At 57.9% G+C, this 22,389-nt stretch overlaps 6 protein-coding genes across 6 annotated transcripts; 1 reads left to right on the top strand and 5 right to left on the bottom strand.

Moving 5' to 3' along the window:
• Positions 1–1,174: 1,174 nt before the first annotated feature.
• On the bottom strand, positions 1,175–4,052 carry KVR01_000843 (uncharacterized protein). Its single transcript, XM_044789625.1, has 4 exons — positions 3,338–4,052; positions 3,228–3,243; positions 2,942–3,037; positions 1,175–2,749 (listed from the first exon to the last, which is right to left on the bottom strand). Exons 1-4 carry the CDS (start codon positions 3,372–3,374, stop codon positions 2,449–2,451), a joined length of 450 nt encoding a protein of 149 aa, XP_044650792.1. The 5' UTR covers positions 3,375–4,052; the 3' UTR covers positions 1,175–2,448.
• Positions 4,053–4,119: 67 nt separating this feature from the next.
• Positions 4,120–6,124, bottom strand: KVR01_000010 (uncharacterized protein). Its single transcript, XM_044784971.1, has 4 exons — positions 6,055–6,124; positions 5,319–5,915; positions 5,065–5,166; positions 4,120–4,922 (listed from the first exon to the last, which is right to left on the bottom strand). Exons 2-4 carry the CDS (start codon positions 5,481–5,483, stop codon positions 4,815–4,817), a joined length of 375 nt encoding a protein of 124 aa, XP_044649959.1. The 5' UTR covers positions 5,484–5,915; positions 6,055–6,124; the 3' UTR covers positions 4,120–4,814.
• Positions 6,125–6,437: 313 nt separating this feature from the next.
• KVR01_000991 (sulfite reductase subunit alpha) lies at positions 6,438–9,825 on the bottom strand. The gene has a single exon (XM_044792129.1). It carries the CDS (start codon positions 9,649–9,651, stop codon positions 6,451–6,453), a length of 3,201 nt encoding a protein of 1,066 aa, XP_044650940.1. The 5' UTR covers positions 9,652–9,825; the 3' UTR covers positions 6,438–6,450.
• Positions 9,826–11,740: 1,915 nt separating this feature from the next.
• KVR01_000580 (uncharacterized protein) lies at positions 11,741–16,014 on the top strand. Its single transcript, XM_044787713.1, has one exon. The coding sequence runs from the start codon at positions 12,273–12,275 to the stop codon at positions 15,756–15,758; it is 3,486 nt and encodes a 1,161-aa protein (XP_044650529.1). The 5' UTR covers positions 11,741–12,272; the 3' UTR covers positions 15,759–16,014.
• A 53-nt stretch (positions 16,015–16,067) lies between these two features.
• Positions 16,068–18,582, bottom strand: KVR01_000014 (uncharacterized protein). Its single transcript, XM_044785932.1, has one exon. It carries the CDS (start codon positions 18,275–18,277, stop codon positions 16,517–16,519), a length of 1,761 nt encoding a protein of 586 aa, XP_044649963.1. The 5' UTR covers positions 18,278–18,582; the 3' UTR covers positions 16,068–16,516.
• Positions 18,583–20,355: 1,773 nt separating this feature from the next.
• KVR01_000797 (uncharacterized protein) lies at positions 20,356–21,884 on the bottom strand. The gene is made up of 2 exons (XM_044791560.1): positions 21,601–21,884; positions 20,356–21,470 (listed from the first exon to the last, which is right to left on the bottom strand). Exons 1-2 carry the CDS (start codon positions 21,853–21,855, stop codon positions 20,409–20,411), a joined length of 1,317 nt encoding a protein of 438 aa, XP_044650746.1. The 5' UTR covers positions 21,856–21,884; the 3' UTR covers positions 20,356–20,408.
• Between the last annotated feature and the right edge of the window lie 505 nt (positions 21,885–22,389).

The following is a 22,389-nucleotide window of genomic DNA, read 5'->3' as shown; positions in this document are numbered from 1 at the left end:
GTCCCAGCCCAGCCCGTGCGCCCCGACTGTCCCGCCTGCTCGTGAGAGCCTCCAAACCGTTGCCTCTTTCACGGGATGAGCTATCATGGCGGGACTATTATAGTAGCTTGCTGTCGATCACTCCCTCCCCCCCCCTGGTCTGCAAGCTCTGCTCGGTTACGGTGGGAACGGGCGGGCGGTCGTCGTCATACCTGTGACTCTCGTTAAAATTCTAGCTTCAGAGTTGTGGTCTAGATGCACAGTGATGACTGAGTAATAAGAGAACCCTTCTGGGTCTCAGCTCTGCACAGGCGTTACTCGAGATCCCGAGCCAGCCACAACCCGCCCAATCCCACCTCGACGACGGCAAACCACGTCGGATGCGGAGTGCTGTGCTGCTGAAAGACGGTCAAGAAAAGAACGATACCACACGTGCACCTACAGTGCATATCGTGGACACACAACCCGAGTTTAGCTCTTTCACACAATCCCGCCGCCCGATGATGGCGTCAAAACACCTGCATGGTGTACCCCACCACCCCGCCATCGCAATCCCAGAGGAGACAGTCAGAAGACTGACTAGACCCCGAAACAGCTTGGCAGCTGGTCTCGACGAGCAAGTTCTCGGTTGTCGCACGGGGAGTTGGAGTTGCACCCTGCGCATCGAAACTAAAACACGACCTCAGGACCGACCATTTGTTACTGAGATCTCTGTGCCGATTGAAAAAAGTCAATAATAAATGATATGTCCGACACTGAGGTGTACACGGTATTGACGGAATACCAAAGCAGTGCTCCCCATAATTCAGGCTCAGAGAGCTGTACCTTGTCCTCCATACAGCCCGCCCAAACCACGCACGTCTTCCCTGGCATCAGACACACCTGCAACCACGACGGTTCCGTCAGTGTGCATGCGTCCCAAGTCTTTCGCAGCTGCTGCGCCCTCCCTCTCGGGGCTATTCCCCATACAGCCCCTGATGCAGGAGTAACACCACAGCAATTGCCCTCGCCCATCGTACCAATAAGGGCCGCAGGGCAGCCTGTACCTCCCCGACCTAACTCTTGGGTCCTGCGTCCGGCTTACTCGTAATGGCTGTCGTCGTCCACCTCGTCGTCGTGGTGGAAAAGCCGCATCTTGCGATCCCCATATCAACACTTGGCGGCATGTGGTCGTTTTGCTCACTCTCATGTGTATCACGTTCGGGGGCGACAGACCGTTCTAGACATGGTAGCACATAGGTAGACACCTCCAGGTTATTTCAGATCATTGCTAGAGAACTACTCTACCTCAGCGCCCTCCCGTCCGTCCGTCTTTTTACGTAAGGGGGGCGGACAGCCGGACAGCCCTACGCATCGCTCTCTCACACAGGCCATTGCAACAGGATTGCCGCAGGATGGCGTCATGCCTCGACAGTGCCGTCCGCCCAGGTTATAACACACAGGATGCATCCATTGGCAATCGGTTCGCTGGGAACCGAAATCGAGGAGGCTAGGCTCATTACCACTCACATGCCTCTTGCCCCCGGACCAAATGTTCCCCCCGGCACGGAAGCCCGCATGAGTAGTAGTGCAGGTGGGAAATCCGGCCTCTGCCCGCTACGGGCCCGGACCCGTCTCGAGTTATCCTTCTAGCCATGCGTCCCGGCCGTCTATGGTCGGAGTGGATTGGTCCCCTATCAGCAGGTTCATGTAAAGTGCTTAATAAATCGTGGGCTGGGGACCTGGACGTGGAGACCCAGGGGCGCCGATGCTGTTTCTGAAGAGACCTGTCAAAAGCAAGTTGTTAATATATCGAGTCATCTCCCACGTGCTGGAGCGGCCCTACAAATATCAAGGGTTCATATTTCGCGGTGGGCGTGCAGTCAGTCTGAACACACTTCAGAGCTATAGCCATTCTCAACCTATCGCATTGATGCGCCAGACTGGCAGGACGCACTTTGACTCTATCCACAGGCACCCGCAGCTAAGAACAATCATAGGGCCTAAGACCAACAACGGCCGCCAAACACAGTAGTCTGTCTGATCGTACCAGGTCACTGTACAATGCATAAGCCACGACAAACCCTCCTCGCAGAGTAGACAGGATAAACCCATCGAATCTGGGCCGCAACATAAGAATGAATAAGCAAGAAGAAAACAAGAGCCCAATAGACGCCATACTCCGAACTGGAGCAGGTTGACCAATTGCTCGCAATGTTTGAGGGGCCCGTCCAGGACACGCCCGGCAGCTCATTTACCCGTCTCTCTTCTTCCCCGAATAGCATGAATGATTTTCCTGTTCTCGCCTCCCTCTTCCTCGACTATCTCAGACTAGATGCCCCCAAGTACCCAAAGCCCGACATCCTCCGTCCTCCACCACGGCCTACAATGCTCACAGCAGACCGTTGTCGCAAGAGGCCTAGACCCAGAAAACAAGGCGTTCGTTCGCTTCGTTCGCTCGCCCGCCCGTCTTCCCCAGGGCAAGCACGATCATACGATCATCTGGGCAACACCCGCGCCGCCCAGGGTCTTGGAGCCGACAAAGGCCTGGCCCTTGATGCCCGCGGCGAGGTAGCAGAGGGCGGTGAAGGAGAGGACGATGGCCTCTGCGATGAGGGAGGTGGGGCGCGCGATGATGCTGAGCCACTGGATCAGGGCCATGACGCCGTAGGCGCCCGCGCGCGCGTAGTTGGTCGAGATCATGCGCACGTAGCCATCGAAGGTGCTCGACGTGGGGCAGATGCGGAGCAGCAGTGGGATCTCGATGAAGATGATGATGAGGACGGATGCACTGCAGGGTTGGGGTGGTTAGCCTTTGCTTGTCTTTCTTCTCTTTCTTGCCGCAGCCCCAAGGCGAGAACCGATCTGGAACATCGCGGTCGACTGGAATATGTGCTCGCGTGGTGGCGATATCGGCGTGTGCTGGAGACACTGCTCGGGGCATTTGGGGCATGGGGGTGGTGAGACATGGGTTGAGGCTTACAGTAACAGAGCGCAGAAGATGATGATGAAGACGTTAAACGTGAAGATGTTGGCAATACCGAGCGCAAAGCCGAGGATTATCGACAGCACACCGAGCCTGGAGTGGTGCCTCTGATGTTAGCGATTCGAGTCTCCCTCCAGACGGTTCCATCCCTAGCTCCCCGCGCGCAAGCACCCGAGCGTCGCCGACGGCCTTTGCACAGTCGTGCTGTATGCCCTCGCGCCCGAGATCCCATCGCATGGAGAAGGGTTGGTCACCGGGGGGGTTGGTTTTGAGTGGTGCTCACCATTGCCCGTAGATGCCTATGGAGTTGGTTCGGCGGTTAGCACTGCGTCCACGGCTTGCCGATCACCTGCGGGTGGGGGACTCCATCAGGGTGTGTGGGCTGGCACATACTGAAGTTCCTCGTTGCGAATTCCTCCTTCAACGTCATCTTGTCGTTTCTCGTAAGCACAGGAGCCTGGCCTGCTCGGTCCTGTGTGTTCGTGGGTCGCGTGGTCTGATCTGGATATGTTGCTGGCTGGCAGCAGGGGGAGGAAGTTGGAAGCTGCGTGTGCGGAGAGATAGAGAGAGAGAGCTGAGTCGCGCCCGCGGTTGGCTCTGGCTAAGTCTTCACGGATACGTCAATCGATGGCAGGTCGTGTAGCCGTAGTCTCGTGTTGTTCGGGATTGCTGATGCTCGGGTCTATGGTAACGGGACCTGTAGCGAGATGCAGGTAATGCGTGCTGTGGGATGTGTTGTTGGCAAAAAGTTCGAAACCTTGCCCGTCTGTCATCAGGTAGGCAAATGTACAGGTAGCCCCAATCGTTCTAAGCCTCCCTCAGCTTGCGCAGCTTGGATCTTAGTACGCCCACGGCAGGCGTGCAAGGGGCTGGGGGCGGTTGCTGGGGTTTCCAGTGGCAGCCTGTCGCTGGGACGCTAGGGAAGCTCTGACAGGCAAGGGGCCAGTGGGGGTGGTTCTAGTGACCTGGAGGGTCTGGAGGCGCCAGGGTCTTAAGATGGTCAGGACCGTTTCAACTCAATCTGCGGCTCCCGAGGCCTGATCTCGTGTCCACTACTCCGTACTGTGGTAGAAACAAATGTAAAACATGCCCGGTCAATGGATTCCGATCGCACTTTGTCCGCCTTATAAAAACGCATGCCCCCCAGGCAGATGCTTTCCTGGAAGGCTTCCACTTGACGGACCTGCTGGTTTACGAACAGCACTTACGTGGCCATCACCACCGCCCTTGGCAGCATGGGTGACCAAGACTTTGCTGCGCCATCGCACCATTGAGTGAGCCGGCAGGGGTCGGGTCGCCCTTTGGTAATAGCTTGCACTATTGCCAGTCATTGTTCATCCGAACTTCCGGCTTAGCAGCTGATCTTGCTGCAGCAATATAATACATCTGGCAAAGACGGGTCAGCCCTTTGAGGCCCTTGCGTTGCGACACAGCAGCGATCTTGGAAAAACGCCGGGCAGCAGAAGTTGCACGCTGTTGGTCCGGGACTCGAGCAAATATGCCCATCATTCCTTTGTGTAGACCGGCAGGGCAGCAACTGTTTCCAGTTCGTCCAGAAATTTGTCTCAAGAGCAATTCCGCTCATAGAAGACATAGCCGCGGACCCTTGTTGTTCTCGTCAGACGGCACGAAGGAGATTCAGTTGTCTTATGTCCAGTCGTCTCTTGTTTTTTTTTGTTGGCCGTGCCTGCCAGGTCTCTAGAACGAAAACGCAATATCTCATCGACCCCTTCGATCATATGTCCTCCGCGCGCGACCACACGCGTACCCGTCAAATTCGCAGCAAATGCACCAATAACATGTTGTCTGTTGCCTTCATATGTCCAGCACACCCCCCAACCCCTTGTTCAGAGACAAAGCATCAGCGTGTCTAGTAGACCAGCTTGAAGATGTCGTGCGAGACAAAGAAGCTGCCGTTGGCGTCCTTCATCAGGTGGAAGGTCTGCGCGAAGTTCATGGGGTGCTCGCCGTCGTCGACCTGTTCGGAACAGAAGAGAAACATGGTCAGTCATTGAGCTGTTCCAAGGTCCTCAGGGGGCTATGGAAAAGCGGTAACGGCCGCTGCGCGCGTTGGGCACCGCCGCATGCGTGGCTGCCTCGAGCCCTCGTCGTAGACGTACCAGAAGCTGGCCGGTGACCAGGACAAGGACACCGCCATCTGCTATGCCGGGCATGGGGTCCTGAGTGGTGATCTTGTGCTGCACTTTCTGGAAGGGAAGAGCCTAGGGAGAGAGGTAACGCGTTCGCATCGAGTTAGCCACCGATCGTCGGAGGGTGGTGCCCCAAGGCTGGGGTGGCGCAATCGCGTGCCCACCGTCCTCCCGCCGCGCAGGATTTTGATGAACACGCAATGGGCCGGTGGGAGCTGACGTACAGAGAGCTTCTCAACGATCGCGGCGACACCCTGGACAGAGCTCGACTCGTAGGTCAGCATGCTCTGGTCGCGGTACAGCGGGCCGAGCTGCTTGCGGTCGGCATCGAAGGTCTGGTAGTAGAAGTCGCAGAACTGCTTTGCGACGTCAACGAAGTTGTCTGCCATCTTTGCTGATTGTGTTTCGGCTGCTGGAAAAAGGGGAAGGAGAAACAAAAGGGCACGCTGGTAGCGGTTTAGGACGCTTGGGATGCCGTTCTCGGTGTTTTTGTTTGCACAGAGAGAGGGAGAGAGAGAGGCGGGGGGCTTGAGAGAGGCACAGAATCACAGAGGCTGTTGACTCCTGGTGGGGTTATGGAGCTTGCCTCGATTGCTCGGGCAGCCACCCAAGAGACCGGGATGAGGCGCTTGGGTTGTCCACCCCCACCCAGCCCGACCTGCCTGCCTGCCTGCCTGCCCCCCCCCCCCTCCATTTACTTACTATGGTACCTGGGTTTGTAAAAGATCGATCGCACTTTGAGCCCAAGGCTGGAATGAGGCGTGCAACGGTTGATTCTCCCCTTTTATGAGCAGCCTCGTTAGGGAAGCAGAGACTACCTGCTGGAATATTTGAGTTGGGCATCTCATATTTCTCAGCGAATCAATCGCGGGACACTATCCCACTGTTTGTGCTCTAACACGTCATCCCAGAAGAGGTTATGCTGTTCGCGGGCGTAGGCAAGAAACTTTAAGTGCGTACCTTGTTAGTCTGCACCTTTCGAGGTAAAATTCGGTTCTAGGCCTTGTGAAACCACACCCCTATGGTCCTTGGGCAAGTTTTCGGTAGCGACGAATACAAACCACCCAACCAGGGGACATTCCATTTCGATTTGCAATATGCGGTCATGTATGTCTCGGGTGCGAGCCATCACAATGCCTCGGAACCAAGCAATTGTCAAGAATATCCCTACATGAAGTCCGATATACGGAACGTTGTTGCGGTCACCACAGACTACAATACAGATATATACACAACTTCACGAGCGATAAAAATTCAGGTCCCGTGACATGATGGTGCTGCACATAATCCTCATTCAGTGATCTATGTTTTGTGTGCCCCAAACTCCGCAAAGCAAGAAACCCATAAAATTCCCATTTAGTACACCTCGAGCACATATCGTCCATCCTCCTTGAGCCTCTCGATCTCCTTCCTGGGGTCAACCTTGCGGCCAGCGCTCTTCGCCTCAGCGGCGATGGCCTCCTGCAGCACCTCGGTGACGTCGGGAACGGGCCAGGTAGGACCACACAGGTAGAACGAGCCCTCCTCCTCGATGTAGGCCTTGACGATCGAGTCCAGGGTCTGCCGCATGCGGTCCTGGATGTAGATCTTCTGGGGCTGGTCACGGCTGAAGGCGGCGCCCAGCAGCGTGATGACGCCGGCGTCGAGGTACGCCTCCCACTCCTCGCCGTACAGGTACTCCTCGCGCTGGTGGCGGGAGCCGAGGTACAGCAGGATGGCGCCGATCTCCTTGCCCTGGGCCTTCTGCATGGCGCGGTACTGGACAAAGGCGCGGAAGGGCGCGAGACCGGTACCCAGGCCGGCCATGATCAGCGGCGCCGTGTCCTTGGTGGGCAGCTTCATGACGGACGGCTTGACGCTGACGGTGATGGCGGTGCCGACCGGCAGCTGCGACAGGTAGCGCGTGGCCTGGCCGTAGCGGGTGCGGCCCTTGCTGTCGACCCAGTCGACGACGACGATCATCAGCGACACCGAGTTGGGCGTGACGGCCTGCGCCGACGCGATCGAGTACTCGCGGCGCTTGAGCGGGGCAACGATCTTGACGAGGTCCTGCAGCGATGGGCGCGCAGACTTGAACTCCTCGAGGACGTCCACGTACGTCACCATGTCGATCTCGGAGCGCTGCTTGAACTCCTCGGCGCCGTCCTTGCCGCCCAGGGCAGCCAGCTTCTTCTGCTCCACCTCGTCGGTCGCGAACTCGGCGAGCTGCTCGTAGGCCCGCTTGGGAACCTTGCCCAGGATGTCGAAGTTCTGCACCAGGGACTGGTACACCGTGCGGGTCTCGAGGACGCTGGGGTCCTCGCGCGAGGGCACCTGGACGAGCTCGTCGGCGTTGAGGCCGTAGGACTTGATGAAGTCCAGGACCTGCTCGGGGTCGTTGTCGGCGTGGATGCCGAGGGCCTCACCAATGTTGTAGGTGACACCAGAGTCACCCAGGTCGAACTCGATGTGGAAGATGTTTCGATCGTAGGCGTCGGGGGTCAGTCTGCGGTTCTCCTTGACGTGGACCGTGTATGTCTTGACGGTCAGGTCAGGGCGCAGGCTGGCCTGGGTGGCATAGGCCTCCTTGAAGGCGAGAGCCTTGGCGGCAGACTCCCAGCTGCTGAGCTGCAGGTCTTGCTCGGGCTCCTCCTTGCTGAATCCAGTGAAGCCAGTGGTCTTGACCCCGGAGGTGAGCTCGGGGAAGGTGTAGTCGGAGGGAAGCTCGGCCCACGAGGCTGGAACCTCGACTTGGCGCAGGCATTGGTTCAGGGCATCCTTGCACTCCTGGATTGTGCCCTCGCGAGGAGCAGACAGGTTCTTAGCGGCGTCAATGACACCGTCGGGCCGGGCAACGCGCAGGAACGCCAGCTCGACCAGGAGCTCCAGATCATTCTCCAGGGCTGGAGAGAATGAGGAGTCGAGGACGAAGAGCTTCAGGGACTTCTCCTGGATGTTCTTCCTGACCGCAGGAGAAACCCTCTTCTCGAGTTCCTCGTCCTTCAGGGCGGGGAGTCTCAGAAGCAGGCTGCCGCCAGACTTGAGACCGTTGAGGACGTCGACATTTTCGAGCAGCTTCTCCTCACCAACGTACACGACATCGGCCTCGTTGATAGCGTACGGAGCCTCGATCGTCTTCTTCGAGCTCCGGATGTCGGTGCGGATAACGCCGCCACGGACCAGGTTGTCGTAGGTCTCGTGGACATAGATGTTGTCAGAAGACTCACGAGTGAAAGACTTGCCAACCACTGCGGGCGCGTGGAGGGCAACGGAGTTGTCAAGGTCCCAGAAAGTGTACTGCTCGACCTGGCTGTTCAGGGTGGAAGTCTTGGTGGGCAGGTCACCATCCTTGCTGATCAACTTCTGGATGGTGGAGCGGAAGCTGGACGGCGTCAGGGCCTCAGACGCAGCGTACTTGAGGTCGGTGACAGCGGGTGTCTGGGCCCACCTGCTGGAGAATGAAACAGCAGTGAGCACGTCCGAGTAGAGGATTGACTGGATGGCTGCATCATCGACCTCGGTGTTGTCTCGGACTTGGCCGAGCACGGCGACCTCGCGCACAGATGCAGGGAGGGTGTTCAGGAACGCGTCCTCCACGAATGGCCGGTAGAGGCGGACGTTGATGGCGCCGACCTTCTTACCCTCAGCGGCCAGCTGGGAGATGATCTGGTTGGCGATTTGGGACTCGACGCTGCCAAACACCACAATGACCGTGTCGGCGTTCTCGTCTCCGAAGTACTCGAAAGGCTTGTAGTCGGTGCCGAGCTCGCTGTTGAAGGCGTTGAGAAGGTCAAGCACCTTGCCGGCAGTATCGAGATGGGTGTTCAGGCCCTGCACGTGCTTGGACAAGCTGGTGTAGAGCTCACGGATGCCAACCTCGCTGAGGGCATCGATGACCCTCAATGTCTCCCGGGAGGTCCGCACACCATCATAGACATGCAGGGTCGGCAGGATGGAGGCCAGGAGGGTGGACAGCAGAGACATGTGCTGGGTCTCGTAGGCGGAAGAGCTGCTGACGAGGCCAAGGCCAAGGTCGTCTGCAATCTGCAGGGCACGTCCGTACTCTGAGACCAGGCCGTTCTCGGCGGAGTAGTCAACAGCGGCAATGTGCGCAACAAAGGGGCTTGCGACGCTGTAGAGCAGAGACAGCTGGTCAAGCGACGACCGCAGGCTGCTCAGGCTCAGGGAGGGGGCCAGGAGGGTCTGAGGGATGTGCCTCTTGCTCAGGTCGAAATCCTCGGAGAACATGTAGCCCAGGGCAAAGGCGCCGGCACCGGTCCGGGTCTGCAACGGCAGGACGGAGGTGGGATAGCCGTGGATGTTGACATCCTTGCTGCGGGACCACTCGCTGACGGCGACGTCGAGGTCGAATGTCTCGGGGGAGTAGGAGAAGATCTTGTCCGACAGCTTGTAGGCGACCTGCTGGACCAGGAGCTGTGCGGTGACATAGGTGGGGCCGGAGATCTGGGACAGTGGCACGGGCTGGCCGAGAGGCAGGCTGGAAGAGAACTTCTTGAACTGCTCGCCAGAGTGAGCCTCGGCCGGCGTGCCGGAGCCCTCCTGCTGCTTCAGATGCATGTTGACGGCAGAGAATTCGAATTGGCGCCCTGGGGATATTCAAGGGGTCCGGTAGAGAATGGATGCCTTGCAAAATGCAGAGACTCAGGAAGCAGCACTATGTGGAGGTGTGCTTCGGTGCTTCTTGGCCCAGTGAATAGTGAGACTGGATGTTGGGATGAGACCTATTGGCAGTCCACTCCACCAGTTCAACTACAGTCACAAGACGGCAAGGGGCCTTGTCGTCGAGCAGGTGAATGGGACAGGTTGGGGACGGGAGAAGGCGTGGAATATTTTAGGAGCGACAAGATTATTTTCTAGACTCGACTACTTAACGGGGCCCTGGGTCCGGGGGCGGCGCGACCGGAGATGGATTTCCCATCTTTGATGGCAGGCGCTGGTCGCGCCAGCCATGCGCTACAAATGGGCCATGGCAAATTTTCGCAATGCCCTTTTGAAAGCGTCTGTAAAGGGACCCTTTTTGGCATGATGCGAGCACGTCAAGAATTGCGCCATCGGCAGCCAATCACATAACACGAAATGGACCAGATTGGAAGGACTTGGCCCGCCTTGCGGGCAGGGAGCCGGCCTCGAGCCTTCGGGACCGGCACTCGGTCAGCGGGAGCATCGGGAAAGTGGAGCCACCGAGCCGGAGGCGATTTCTCATCATCATCATCTCTTCAGTGCCAATACCGAAGAAAACCCACGATGAGCCGTGGCCCTACGCAGTAGGTTATGTCTTTGATCAATCCAGTCCCTTGTCCAATTGGCCATGTGGGACCCAAGGACAACGCAGGTGAACAACTGGTCAGCTGGTCTACACCCACGGAGTGCCACATCAGTTCCCCCATATCCGTACGGTGTACTCCGTAGCTTGTCCACCTCGTGCACCAGGTTCACCACAGTATTGTGCGCATGCAAGGCATCATCTTCGAACAGCCCAGCCGGGACGACCACCGGTGACATGAACTCTAGAATGCACAACAGCAACACAGCATTCAAGATTTGGTAAAAAGTCTTGTATTTACCAGACCTAAGTATGATCGACGCGAACGGTCGCCTTGGGTGGCTGGGCATACACCACAGTATACTTCCGTCCTGACTGTGCGCAGCATGCAGGTGGACTGGAGCCGTGGCTGTCGTGAAGTGTATCGCAAAGCTCGGTTATTCTGAGACTGGCCCGGGTTATCGGGAACAGGACAGCGCTTGAGGACGCCTTGTCACCCAGCCACTCGGTAGGTGTCGATTGTCAGTTGCGCGCCACAGTATGCTTTGGCAGCCCTGGCTGGCAGGCTGGCTGTGGCTTGACCGACCCAGAATACAGGTTCAGACAGATGCGATGATGCAGGTTGGCGGGAAATATCAACGTGGGCGCGGCTGTGGCTTCAAGACTTGAGCAAGCCTGGCACGCCAGCCCAACACATGCTAGGCTGGAGGCGGCAACGCCCGCCGCCACTGGTTCAACCTCGACGTGGTCGTTGTAATAATAAGCAAGACCAGTTGACGCGACTCCCAATTTCCACCCCTTCGTCTTTCGATGACACCTTATGCCTTCTGCCACTTTCCAGAGGGTCGATGACTGATGACTGATTTCAGATGAGGCTGGTAGGCTTCGCCTGAGCTGAGTCTGATTTGTCATGGCCTTTTCTGCGATTGATCTTACCCTACATACTGACTGTATAGTAGTAACGCAAACAATATAGCATTGTCGTCGGTCACGACAGTTATGACAAACTCATCCCAGCCCTCCCTAGCACCCCAGGGTTCTCCCAATTCCCCCAACCCTTGGAACTCAATTCCAAGTTGGATCGCCAGTGGTTGGAATCGATGCCTCGGCCTCCAAATGGTCAGAGCTGTCAGGGTGGCCCCGGCTGGTCTAGCCGGTGCCTGCGCTAGGAGGCTAACATGCCTGTCAGGTGTCAGCGGCCGCAACTATCGCCCAGTTGGCCTCCGCAAAAACCACGCTTGTTGCAGAGTCATGATGTACCTGCCTTGCGGCTTTTGTGCGTAGAACGCTCGACCCCAGCACGCGTTTCGTCCGCCATAAAAATCAATCCCAAACGATAAAGAGCAAAGGTTTGGCCTTGATGAAGCATCAACCTGTCTCCTCAAACCACTTTCTTCTTTCTTTTTCAACCCAAAAGGAAGGAAGCCCCTGGAACTGTCTGGCATCTTCCCATCCTTATTCTTAGTCTCGCAACATCCCCAGACTGAATCATCACCACTAGTCGTGGCCTCCCTTAGTACCAAGTACCAAGTACCAGGTACCCCAGGTGCCTTCCCAAGCCCCAACACCAACCAAGACGACCGCGTACAAGACTACGTGACTGCCCCAGGCCAGGTTGTCTGCTTCAATTCACAAACCTCATCAGTGTCAACGTCTCTCTCTCTCTGCTTGCGCTCTTGTTTCGGCGCGGACGCTTGAGCTCCATCAAACGCAGCTTGACATCAGGCTAATCGCATATTGTTATACGCCCCCTCCTCCCCAACCCACATCGCCTCGCACAGCCAGGCACGCCCGTCTGTGTTATAATACGCTTCCTGATCGGGCGAGATCGATCTTGTCCTCCACAGCTTGTCACACCAGCACCCAAGCCGCCGCCTCATATTATCCGGCTGCGTGTGCCACACAACTCGCCGCCATGGCCTCGCTCCTAAGGCCAAATCGGTCCAGTACCGACGGAAATGGCCACGGCCATAACCAGGCCGACGCCGTGTGCACGAGTTCATTTATTGTGTCTAATATGCACTGCCCGACCTGCGTCTCAGCCATCAAGCACGAGATAGGCGAGAACTTCCCAGGCGGCATCACATGGGTTTCACCGAACATCGTGACCTCAGTCGTCACCGTGGAACACGACCCATCTGTTGTACCAAGGCGCTTGGCTGATGTCCTGGAGGAGGCCGGCTATGAAGTCTCAGGCATCACCTCCACCGGTGCTGGTTCCGACGGCGGCTTTACCTCCCCGGTCGACGCCACTGCCCAGTGTTGCAACCCGGAGCCTGCAGAGTCACGCCCAAACCCGTCTTCCGCCCTTACAAATTGGCTGTCGGGAGATCGGTCGCGGTCAGAAGCCGCCCGCGTTCATCTACTAAATTGCGAGCAATGCCGCAACTCCCAGGCCGCCTCGCCCACCGGAGTCCCTGCTCATGGCCAGGCGGATGGCCCTCACTCCCTGGCAGCTTCCCCCTCAGACAGCCGACGTCCTTCGCCAGATCAGCGGCTATCATCCAAAGGGAAATCCGGGCCAATGTCTTTCGTTACGGTTGATTCGGATGAGAGTAGCTCGCCTGATGCCTGGCGAGCTACTCTTGCTGTGGGAGGAATGACCTGCGCCTCCTGCGTCAATGCTATCACGGACGCCTTGAACAAGAAAGACTACACTACCGCTGTCGCGGTTAATCTCGTTTCCAACAGCGCGACCGTCGACTTTTCAGGCAAGGACCACGCTGAAGACATTGTCGAATCCATCGAGGACATGGGCTATGAGGCGGCACTGGACAAGGTTGAGCCCATTAGAGAGGAAAAGGCCGAGTCACAGGAGAGGACGGTAGAGCTCGCGCTTCAGGGCGTGTACTGCAAGCACTGTCCGGCTCGTGTCGTCAATAGCTTGGCCGGCTTCCGTCGGCAGCTGTGGATCATTACGGAGCCCACCCAGGCCAGGCCCATCATGAAGATCTCATACGTGCCCGATGCTCCTGGCTTCACAATCCGGCAGATTCTGGCAGCTGTACAAGCCAGTGACCCGGCCCTGAGAGCATCGATCCACCACCCACCAAGCCTGGAGGAACGGTCAAAGGCAGCCCAACGGAAGCACCAATGGCAGCTATTGTACCGGGCGCTGGGGACTTTGATCGTGGCCATTCCAACATTCATCATTGGTATTGTTTATATGTCTCTGATACCCGAAGGCAACCCGAGCAAGCACTACCTCATGATGCCATGGACTTCAGGTATCAGCCGCGCCCAGATCGCCCTGTTTGTCCTGTCGACGCCAATCTATTTCTTCGCTGCCGACGTCTTCCACAGGCGCGCCATCAAGGAGATCCGGACCCTGTGGCGGAAGGGGAGTAAGGTTCCCATCCTGCGGAGGTTCTATCGCTTTGGCAGCATGAATACTCTCATGTCTCTCGGCACAACCATTGCCTACGTCTCTTCAGTAGCCCAGCTGATCGCTGCTGGGGTACACAAACCAGAGAAGGTCAATGATACAGACTTCTACTTTGACTCGGTAGTCTTCCTGACTCTTTTCCTCCTCTTCGGTAGATGGATCGAGGCGTACAGCAAGTCCAAGACTGGCGATGCGGTATCAGCCCTGGGCAAACTTCGTCCAACTGAGGCAGTTCTCGTCGAGCGCGATGCGTCCGGCAAAGAAACGGACAGCACTGTCAAAGCCGATCTGTTGGACTTCGGAGACACAGTACGGATCAGGAACGGGTCATCTCCGCCCGCAGACGGCGTCATTGTTAAGGGAGTCAGCAGCTTTGACGAGTCCAGTCTTACTGGCGAGGCCCGCCTTATCAAGAAGAGCCCCGGGGAAGCTGTCTACGCCGGTACAGTCAACAAGGGACAGCCCATCCTGATACAGATCACCGGGGCGGTGGGCACGTCGATGCTGGACCAGATCGTGAGCGTCGTTCGCGAAGGTCAGACGAAGCGAGCTCCTATGGAGCAGATTGCCGATGTCCTTACAACTTACTTCGTGCCTGTGGTCACCCTCGTTGCCATTCTCACTTGGCTCATATGGATGATCCTGGGCCTAAGCGGGGCTCTTCCTGATGACTATCTGGATGTCACGTCTGGTGGATGGGTGGCCTTTGCCCTGCAATTCGCCATCTCTGTCTTCGTGGTCGCGTGCCCCTGCGGTCTCGGATTGGCTGCCCCAACAGCCATCTTTGTCGGGGGTGGGCTCGCCGCCAAGTATGGTATCTTGGCCAAGGGCGGTGGCGAAGCTTTTGAGAAAGCCAGCCGCATCGACTGTGTTGTATTCGACAAGACAGGCACATTGACCGAGGGCGGCCAACCGAGCATCACGGACTTTGTCTACTACCCTGACAACACCACAGAACCTGATGGAAAAGAAGCGATGCTGGCTGCTGTGAAGGCCGTCGAAGAAGGCAGCAGCCATCCAGTAGCAAAAGCTATCGCCTCGTTCTGCGCGAATCAGGAGATCGACTCAGACGTCAGGGTCGATGACCTACATGAGATCCCAGGCAAGGGTATGAGGGCCAAATACCACAGTGGGAACCAGCATTTCGACATTCTCGTGGGCAACGAGGCACTTATGCTGGAATACCGCGTACAGATTTCTAATAAGGTCGTCGAACTGTTGCATAAGTGGAAGGGAGAGGCAAAGTCAATCGCCCTCGTCGCAACACTACAGACGAAATCAAGCCAGGAGAGCGAGACGGTCTCGGGTGACCAAAACAACGGGGCGGCATCGAGCACGAGTTGGTGGGTGATCGCCGCCGCTCTCTCAATCTCCGATCCTATCCGCCCCGAAGCACCCACCATTGTACGCGCTCTTCAGTCCCGCGGAACTCGCGTGTGGATGCTCTCGGGCGACAACGACGTTACCGCCCGGGCGGTAGCAGCCCGCATTGGCATCCCGCCGGACCAGGTCATCTCTGGGGTCCTGCCGACACAGAAGGCCGACAAGATCACGTATCTGCAGTCGACGCTCAAGGCCGACAACGAGAAGTCGGAGAAGCGAGCGACGGTGGCCATGGTGGGAGACGGGATCAACGACTCGCCGGCACTGACCAAGGCTGACGTCGGCATCGCGATCGGGTCCGGTTCGGACGTGGCCATCAGCTCGGCCGAGTTCGTGCTGGTCAAGTCGGACCTGTGGAGCGTGGTGACGCTCCTGGAGCTGTCGCAGACGGTATTCCGCCGCGTCAAGATCAACTTCGCCTGGGCCCTCATCTACAACCTCATCGCCGTGCCCGTCGCCGCGGGAGTCCTCTACCCCGTCGTCAGCGGTGGCAACCACGTCAAGCTCGACCCCGTCTGGGCCAGCCTGGCCATGGCACTGTCGAGCATCTCGGTGGTCATGAGCAGCCTAGCGCTGAGGAGCGGCATCCCTGGAATCGGGTTCAGGGAGAGGACTCGTGAGACCACCCTGTAGGATGGGGGTGGCCGTCGCAGTCGCTCTTCTTCTCGGCATGGAAATCGAAGAGGGAGGATAAGGAATGCGGGGTTGCATATGGGATGAATTGAGGTCTGGATGATAGGGCAGGTTGTATGATATACCCGTCCGGGAGAGATGTGTCCCTGGCAAAGGAGACATAGGATAATACCCCACGGCGTTTTATGGAGGATTGTTTTGTCTCGGAGTCTGTACCTAGCGATTGTTTTGGGGCCATCTCCCCAGCGAGATGCTAATGGAGTTCTCACTTGAATATGAACCTGCCGAGATGGAAGACTATCTTGTGGCGTGCCCTGAGGCCTACATTTGCCCGTAATTACACGTAGCCACATCAATATGATGTGAGGTATCCAAGAACAAAGGAATTTGCGGCAACCCTTTTGGAAGTCTGCACCGTTCGTTCAAGCACATGAGCCCCATCATCTCGTCATTAACGTATTAAAGAATCGGAGTTGAGTCTCCTCTGATATGTGTGAAGTCTCTGTGCTACACCCTTGATCCCCGCTCCCATCGTATAAGACACATACATACCTTGAATAATTGGCGGGAGAACGTCAACTCGTCCCGTCGTTAGCAAATATGCCCTCCTCCCGAAAGAAAAAAAGATACGGTATTAATTCTCGTAGCCCACGCCGTTCCAATGCAACGCCAACTTGTTCCACTCTCACCCAATCAATCAGCGACCCGCTCGAGATACACAGCACAGATGTGTTTTTTTTTTGTTTGAAACTCCCTCGTCAACCTGCCGCCTGCACGCCCTCCTCGCCCTGGCCCTGGCCCTCACCGTCCGCGTTCGAGTGGCTGGTCCCCGGCCGGCTCTTGCTGCTCCCGGGCCGGCTGAGCGTGATGGACTTGCGCAGCTTGTTGCCCGACTTGCCGCCGCCCAGCAGGCTCTTGACGCGGCGCAGGCGCTTCCACCGCTCCTTGTCCTTTGCGTTCTGCGTCTTCTCGTCCTCGTCGTCCTCGTCCTCCGCCCCCACCCCCTCGGCGCCGTCCCCGTCCTGCCCGGACCGCGACGGCGTCTGGGGGTTCCGACCGTCACCACCGCCGCCCCTCCTGGACTGCCTGGGCGAGTCCCGGCTGCGCAGGTACGCCTCGTTCTTGAGGACCTGCAGCAGGACCTCCCAGCCGGGCTTGTTGCTCTCGTCGTCGCCGCCCAGGTCGGCCGCTCCGCGCCTCGAGGAGGGCGTCAGGCGCTGCGCCTCGGCGCTGCTCCAGGGGCAGAAGAAGCGGTGCTCCCGCAGCGGGTCGAGGTAGCCCATGGGCGCGGGGACGATGACGGCCCCGGTGTCCGGGTCGACCTCCTTGCTCTTGAACATCCACAGGCCCAGCCGGCGCAGGCAGGTGTGGCACGACGCCGTGTTGGGCACGGGGCCTATGCGGGCGTTGGACAGCCCCTGCCAGCCGAGCATGGCCAGCGCGAGGGCCACGCGGTTGGGGGGCCCCGGCGTCCGCTGGTGGCCCGACGCCGTCATGGTGCCGGCGAAGAACTCGTCGGGCAGGTAGCGGAGGACGGTGTCGAGGTCGAGGCGGGCGGGGAGCCGCAGGTTGAACTCGTAGGGGAGGAAGTCCTTGCGGGCGCAGAGCTCGTCGTAGCGGGCGCGCAGGTCCTGGATGGCGGCGTGGCGGCCCGACAGCGGCAGGCGCAGCAGCGAGTCGTCGCAGCCGCGCTTGCGCCACAGGCAGTCGTCCTGGTGCGACGAGACGATGAGCTCGACGTACTTGGCCACGAGGGCGTCCTCGATCTCCGAGGGCACCAGCACGGGGACCTCCTTGCCGTCGACCTCCTTCCGGTTCAGCTTCACCACCAGCTCCTTGTTGCAGAGGGTGCAGCGCACGCGCTCCTTGCCCTGGCAGATCCAGCCCCTCTTGGCCCACTGCACCTCGGCGACCGGGTTGGGCTTGGGGGTCCAGTCGGTCAGCTCCTGGAAGCTGGCGAGCCGCCGGAGCAGCTCGTCCCTGTCGCCCGGGCAGTACTTTGGCTTGAAGATGGTGTCCTTGTCCTTGTTGCCGCCCCATTTCTTCAGGACAATGTTCGATATGGTGGTCTGGCCGGGCGCCGGGGCGGCGGTGGCTCCCCCTCCCCCTCCTCCTATTCCATCTGGTGTTGTCTTTGTGCGGCCGAGGCCCTTGGACGGGGTCGAGTCAGCGAGGCCAAGTCGGCGGCGTTTTGTCAAAAGGTCGAGGTCGGATGATGATGTTGTTGCTGTGGCGCCTGGTGCGGATCGATGGATTGAGGAAAAGGAGGGGCGCATGGCCGTGGAGTCTGAGGCTGGGGTGCGGATGGACGAGGAGGCCGAGGCAAGGTTGGTGGCGGTCGAGGGGCGGTTTGGAGGAGGGGTCTGCGGCGTGGACTCGTCCTCGGGAGCTGCTGCTGCTGCTGCCGTGTGGTTTGACGGCGATGAATATTGGGCAGCGGAATCGGTAGGGTACGAGGGTGTCTGACTGCCAAGGCCGTTCAACAGGGCGTTAAGCTTCCGCTTTTTGGCGAAGTCCATGTTTGTGTTCTGTAGGCTGGGCCGGGCTTGCGTGCCTCGCCCGTGGAGATTTGATCAATGCGATGTGGTGACAAGGGAGGGTAGTGCAAGGGAGCAAGTATTGGTTGGCTGCTTGATTGGAGGAGCGTCGCAGTCGCAGTCGCACCTCGACCGCTCGGCGGGAACAGGCGGTTGCTACAGTGAACTTTTATGTACACCACACAAATGCTCAAGGCCTTGACCAGTAAAACAAAGCCGACCAGTCCTCCAATCCGATCCGATAACACGGCAATGGGCAATGGGTAATGGGGGAAAGAGTGTGTGCCCTTGGACATCATCGAACAAAAAAAAACGCGGGTCGAGAAAAGAAGACGTGTACAGGCAGGCCGCAGAGCACTTGCCTAGGAAAGTAGGTACTGACCTAGGTAAGTAAATAACCCAAACAAGCTCGACCCCTGCACTTGTAGCCGCTGATCATTACCCGCGCCGCCAGACTTAGAAGCCATTATCGTCAACACTATGCATCTGTAACTGTATTCAAAACGTCGCCTCTTTTTTTGCAGCTCCTATGGTTGCTCATCTAGGTTACTCTCACTCCAGATGTCTCCATCCGTGCTTCTGTTCGCCTCAGCAGCTCTTCTTCCACATTGTTCCAAGACTTGCTTGTCCAAGCATGACCTTTCTCTTCACCCCGTCATAGCATTTACACGTCGTATTACTGCGCTGCGGGGACGACTCCGAGGTCGTCCTCAGCGTCGTTAAAATATTCGACGCCTTGAGGGGCCTGGCAAGCAACGTACGTGCCCAGCTGCAAGATCGAGGTTGGTCAGCGGTGTGCTCCTCAGGCCACGCAACTTTCAGAATCCCACCAGTTCAAGCAGCCCTCGGGGAAACAGGGGAATTCCCTATGGAGTTACTCACAACGCCCAAGAGGCAGCATCTGGCCACCTTCCCGTGTGCCGAGCAGACGCCCTGCAGCTCGGGACCCGAGCGGACCTCTCCCTTGGGACGGTGACAACCAAAGTCGACGAGGCCGAGGAGGGACTTTTTGCAGCAGACCGGTTTCCTCGAGAGGGCTCCGCAAGGGCCGCCTGCTGATTCAACAACCAGGACAGTGCTACTGTCCCCGTCAGAGCTGGGCGTCTGAGGAAGAGCGACAACACCCGCAACCAGGGCGAGGAGACCAATGGTGGGGCAATGCATTGTTGTTGCAGATAAACGGGTGGTTATGCGTGTGCTAACGAGGCGAATCACTCTTCGTCGAGACGTGGGCTGTCTTAACCTTGGGCGTATGTAGGAGCGGGCGTCGCACACAACAAGACCGCGATCAGGTGACAGGTGCCAGAGACGAATTATATATGAACCTTGTTCGGCTGTTTGCCCGCGTCACATGGTTATGACACTTTCATATAGCGCTTGACGGCGTCAGACTAGGTTGCTCGTGGCCCGTGATGGCTTCAACCTCGACGGGCCGATTCATGTCAAGGCCGATAGCTTGTCAACAGCACTGGTACGAACAGACCAGGCACGGCCCAATGCTTCAGCTGCTAGTGCAGAATAGCATACTTAAGTATTTAAACTAGATACTACCTAGGTACCTAGGTGGTCTGCATAAGGAGGTTCTGTATTCATCTCGGCAAGATACACATATCTTTTCCGGCTAGGGTACTTATTGGCTTATTGCTGTTCCTGCTTCGTAGAGAAGCTCGAAGAGTACAAATAGTCTGTAAATAAAAGTTAGACGTGTCAAAGAATCGGAAATGGGATGTGTACGTCACGATTGAGGACTGATTCAGAGGAAAATAAGAATCGGTACCGCACAGGAAGGCTGAGATATGTGGCTCACTCTCCATGACCCCATGGAGAAGGATGGTTGCTCAGGATGCTGCTCTTGAAACCACTGTCTGCAACAAAAGCAGTGTTTTCCTTTATATGGGAAGAGCCGTTGGGGTCTGCCGGATGCCAATCTGCATGAAGATTGCTGGCGTACCCTCCGAAGTGTAGATCCAACTTGTTCATCATCCAGCCAATGTAATTGACGAGGCACGTGCAATAAAACAATAGTGCAAGGAATAACAACCAGTTTCTGGTTCCCATAGCTGATCAACTTTTATTTTATTTGGGTCTTCATGACCTTTTCTAACGCTACCATCTAGTTGATTCCCAGAACCTCTTGAACAGCCTTCAGGACCTGGCCATGGACGGCCGCGGGTGCCGCCACGACACCCTTGTTCTCAGCCAGCGTCCTGCCAATGCTAAAGTCGAGCCTCTTGCCCGTGGTATCCGTGACCTGACCTCCAGCCTCCCGGACGATGAGATCGCCCGCGGTGTGGTCCCAGATCTTCTCAACATACGTCTTGGACGTGGGCAGACGCAGGTAGATGTCTCCGGCGCCGCGGGCGATGGATGCGTACTTGGCCTGGGAGTCCATGCGGACGCTGGGGTTGGTGATGCCCAGCTTCTGGGCGATCTGGGCGGCCTCGCCCTGGGAGCTGTGGCCGGCCTCGACGCTCTCGCAAAAGGTGGCGTCGGACATGTTGGCCAGGGGCCTCATGGAGATGGGCTTGGGCTCGCCGAGGGCGCCGGTGCCGAGCGGCCTGCTCGCGGCGCCCTGGCCCAGGACGCCGGAGAAGAGGACGCCGCGGCCCTCGTCGGTGGCGTTGGTGCCGATGTCGGCGGTCAGGGGCGCGGCGTCGTCGAGGGGCAGGTTGGGGCAGCCCAGGACGCCGACCTTGACGTCGCCGTCGACCATGAGGCCCAGGCACACGGCGTACTGGCCGCCGCGCAGGAAGCCCTTGGTGCCGTCGATGGGGTCGATGGCCCAGACGCGGCCCTTGTTGCCGCCCTTGCTGTTGCCCTTGTCGATGATGTCCAGCATGGAGTCGACGTCCTTGATGGGGCCGCCGAGGGCCTCCTCGGCGGCGGGGTCGTCCAGCTTGGTGCTGCTGACCAGGTCCCAGACAATCTGCTTGAGGTTTGCGTCGGAGCGCATCATCTCTGCCTCCTCCTCGGCCACGATCTCATCCTCGGGGAAGTTGGCCTTGAGGGCGCTGATGATGAGGGCCTGGGCGCCAAAGTCACCAATGGTGACGGGGGACTTGTCGTCCTTTGAGACAGTGCCCTTTGCGCGCTCGTGGAAGACCCTCTTGGTCAGGATGGTGGCGCGCTGGACGGCCAGCTGGGCCACCTCGAGCTCCTTGGCATATGCGGCCATCTTTTTGTGTGTTTGGAGAGGTTAGGAGGTGTCTTGAGAGGAGAGATTTGGGGGTTTTCTTGTGTTGAAAGGAGAGACAAGACGGCCAAAAGGAGAAAAGTGACCGACTTCCAGGAGCGAACAAACTGACCTTGTCACAGTGTGAGATGTGGTTACTATGGGCTTGGTTTGGCTGGCTGACAGTCAGGGCAGAGTGGAGGGGTAAGATGCCCCTCAGTGACCCTGGAATACCCACTGATGACGACGTTCGGGCCCCGAGATGGTCGAGCAGGGCGGACAGCCGTGGCGTGGCTCTCGACAGGATGATAGCCAGCGTGACGGTGATCACGAGGTAGAGCACGAAATGCGAACGTCTGATGGTTCTCGTTGGCTGTTGTGCGACCATCTGCGCTGGTTATCTATCCATCTGGGCCGGTTTGGTAGAACTGAGTATGCGCATGCGAAAAAGCAAGCGTCTGCAAGTCAGATGCCAAGGCCCCTGCATCGGGAGTCGCCCTGCACGTCCGAGCCGCAATGCCTTCCGACCCGCCGTGAGTCGTGCCCCTGCTCGACGTGCCCCGGGGTCCCCCACCACTCCGGCGTTGTGACCCGAAACTGACAGCTTTCTTTACGGCTCAGCTCTTCAACCTTATCTGCCCAATTACCCGGGTATCTTTGGATCCTCAAAATTTGAGTCGGCTGGACGAGCATCTTCCTGTGGAATTGTGTTGAATAAGGCTCAATATTACGGGCTGGGTGATCAGAGCCCAAAACACAGTATCTTGAAGAGAATGCAGGGTTACTAAGTCAAGGCAGTACTACATAGTACTTGAGGTGGTGACTTTATCCACCTCATGCTGCACTGCATGCCCACCCTAGGTACACTCATCGATCTGAGGGGGGGGGGGGCACTTCAGCTCAACATCATGCATGGACAAAC

Source organism: Diaporthe batatas, assembly GCF_019321695.1.
Source record: "Diaporthe batatas strain CRI 302-4 chromosome Unknown Contig00001, whole genome shotgun sequence".
In the NCBI taxonomy this organism is placed as follows: domain Eukaryota; kingdom Fungi; phylum Ascomycota; class Sordariomycetes; order Diaporthales; family Diaporthaceae; genus Diaporthe; species Diaporthe batatas.
This window is presented reverse-complemented; position numbering and strand designations above follow the sequence as displayed.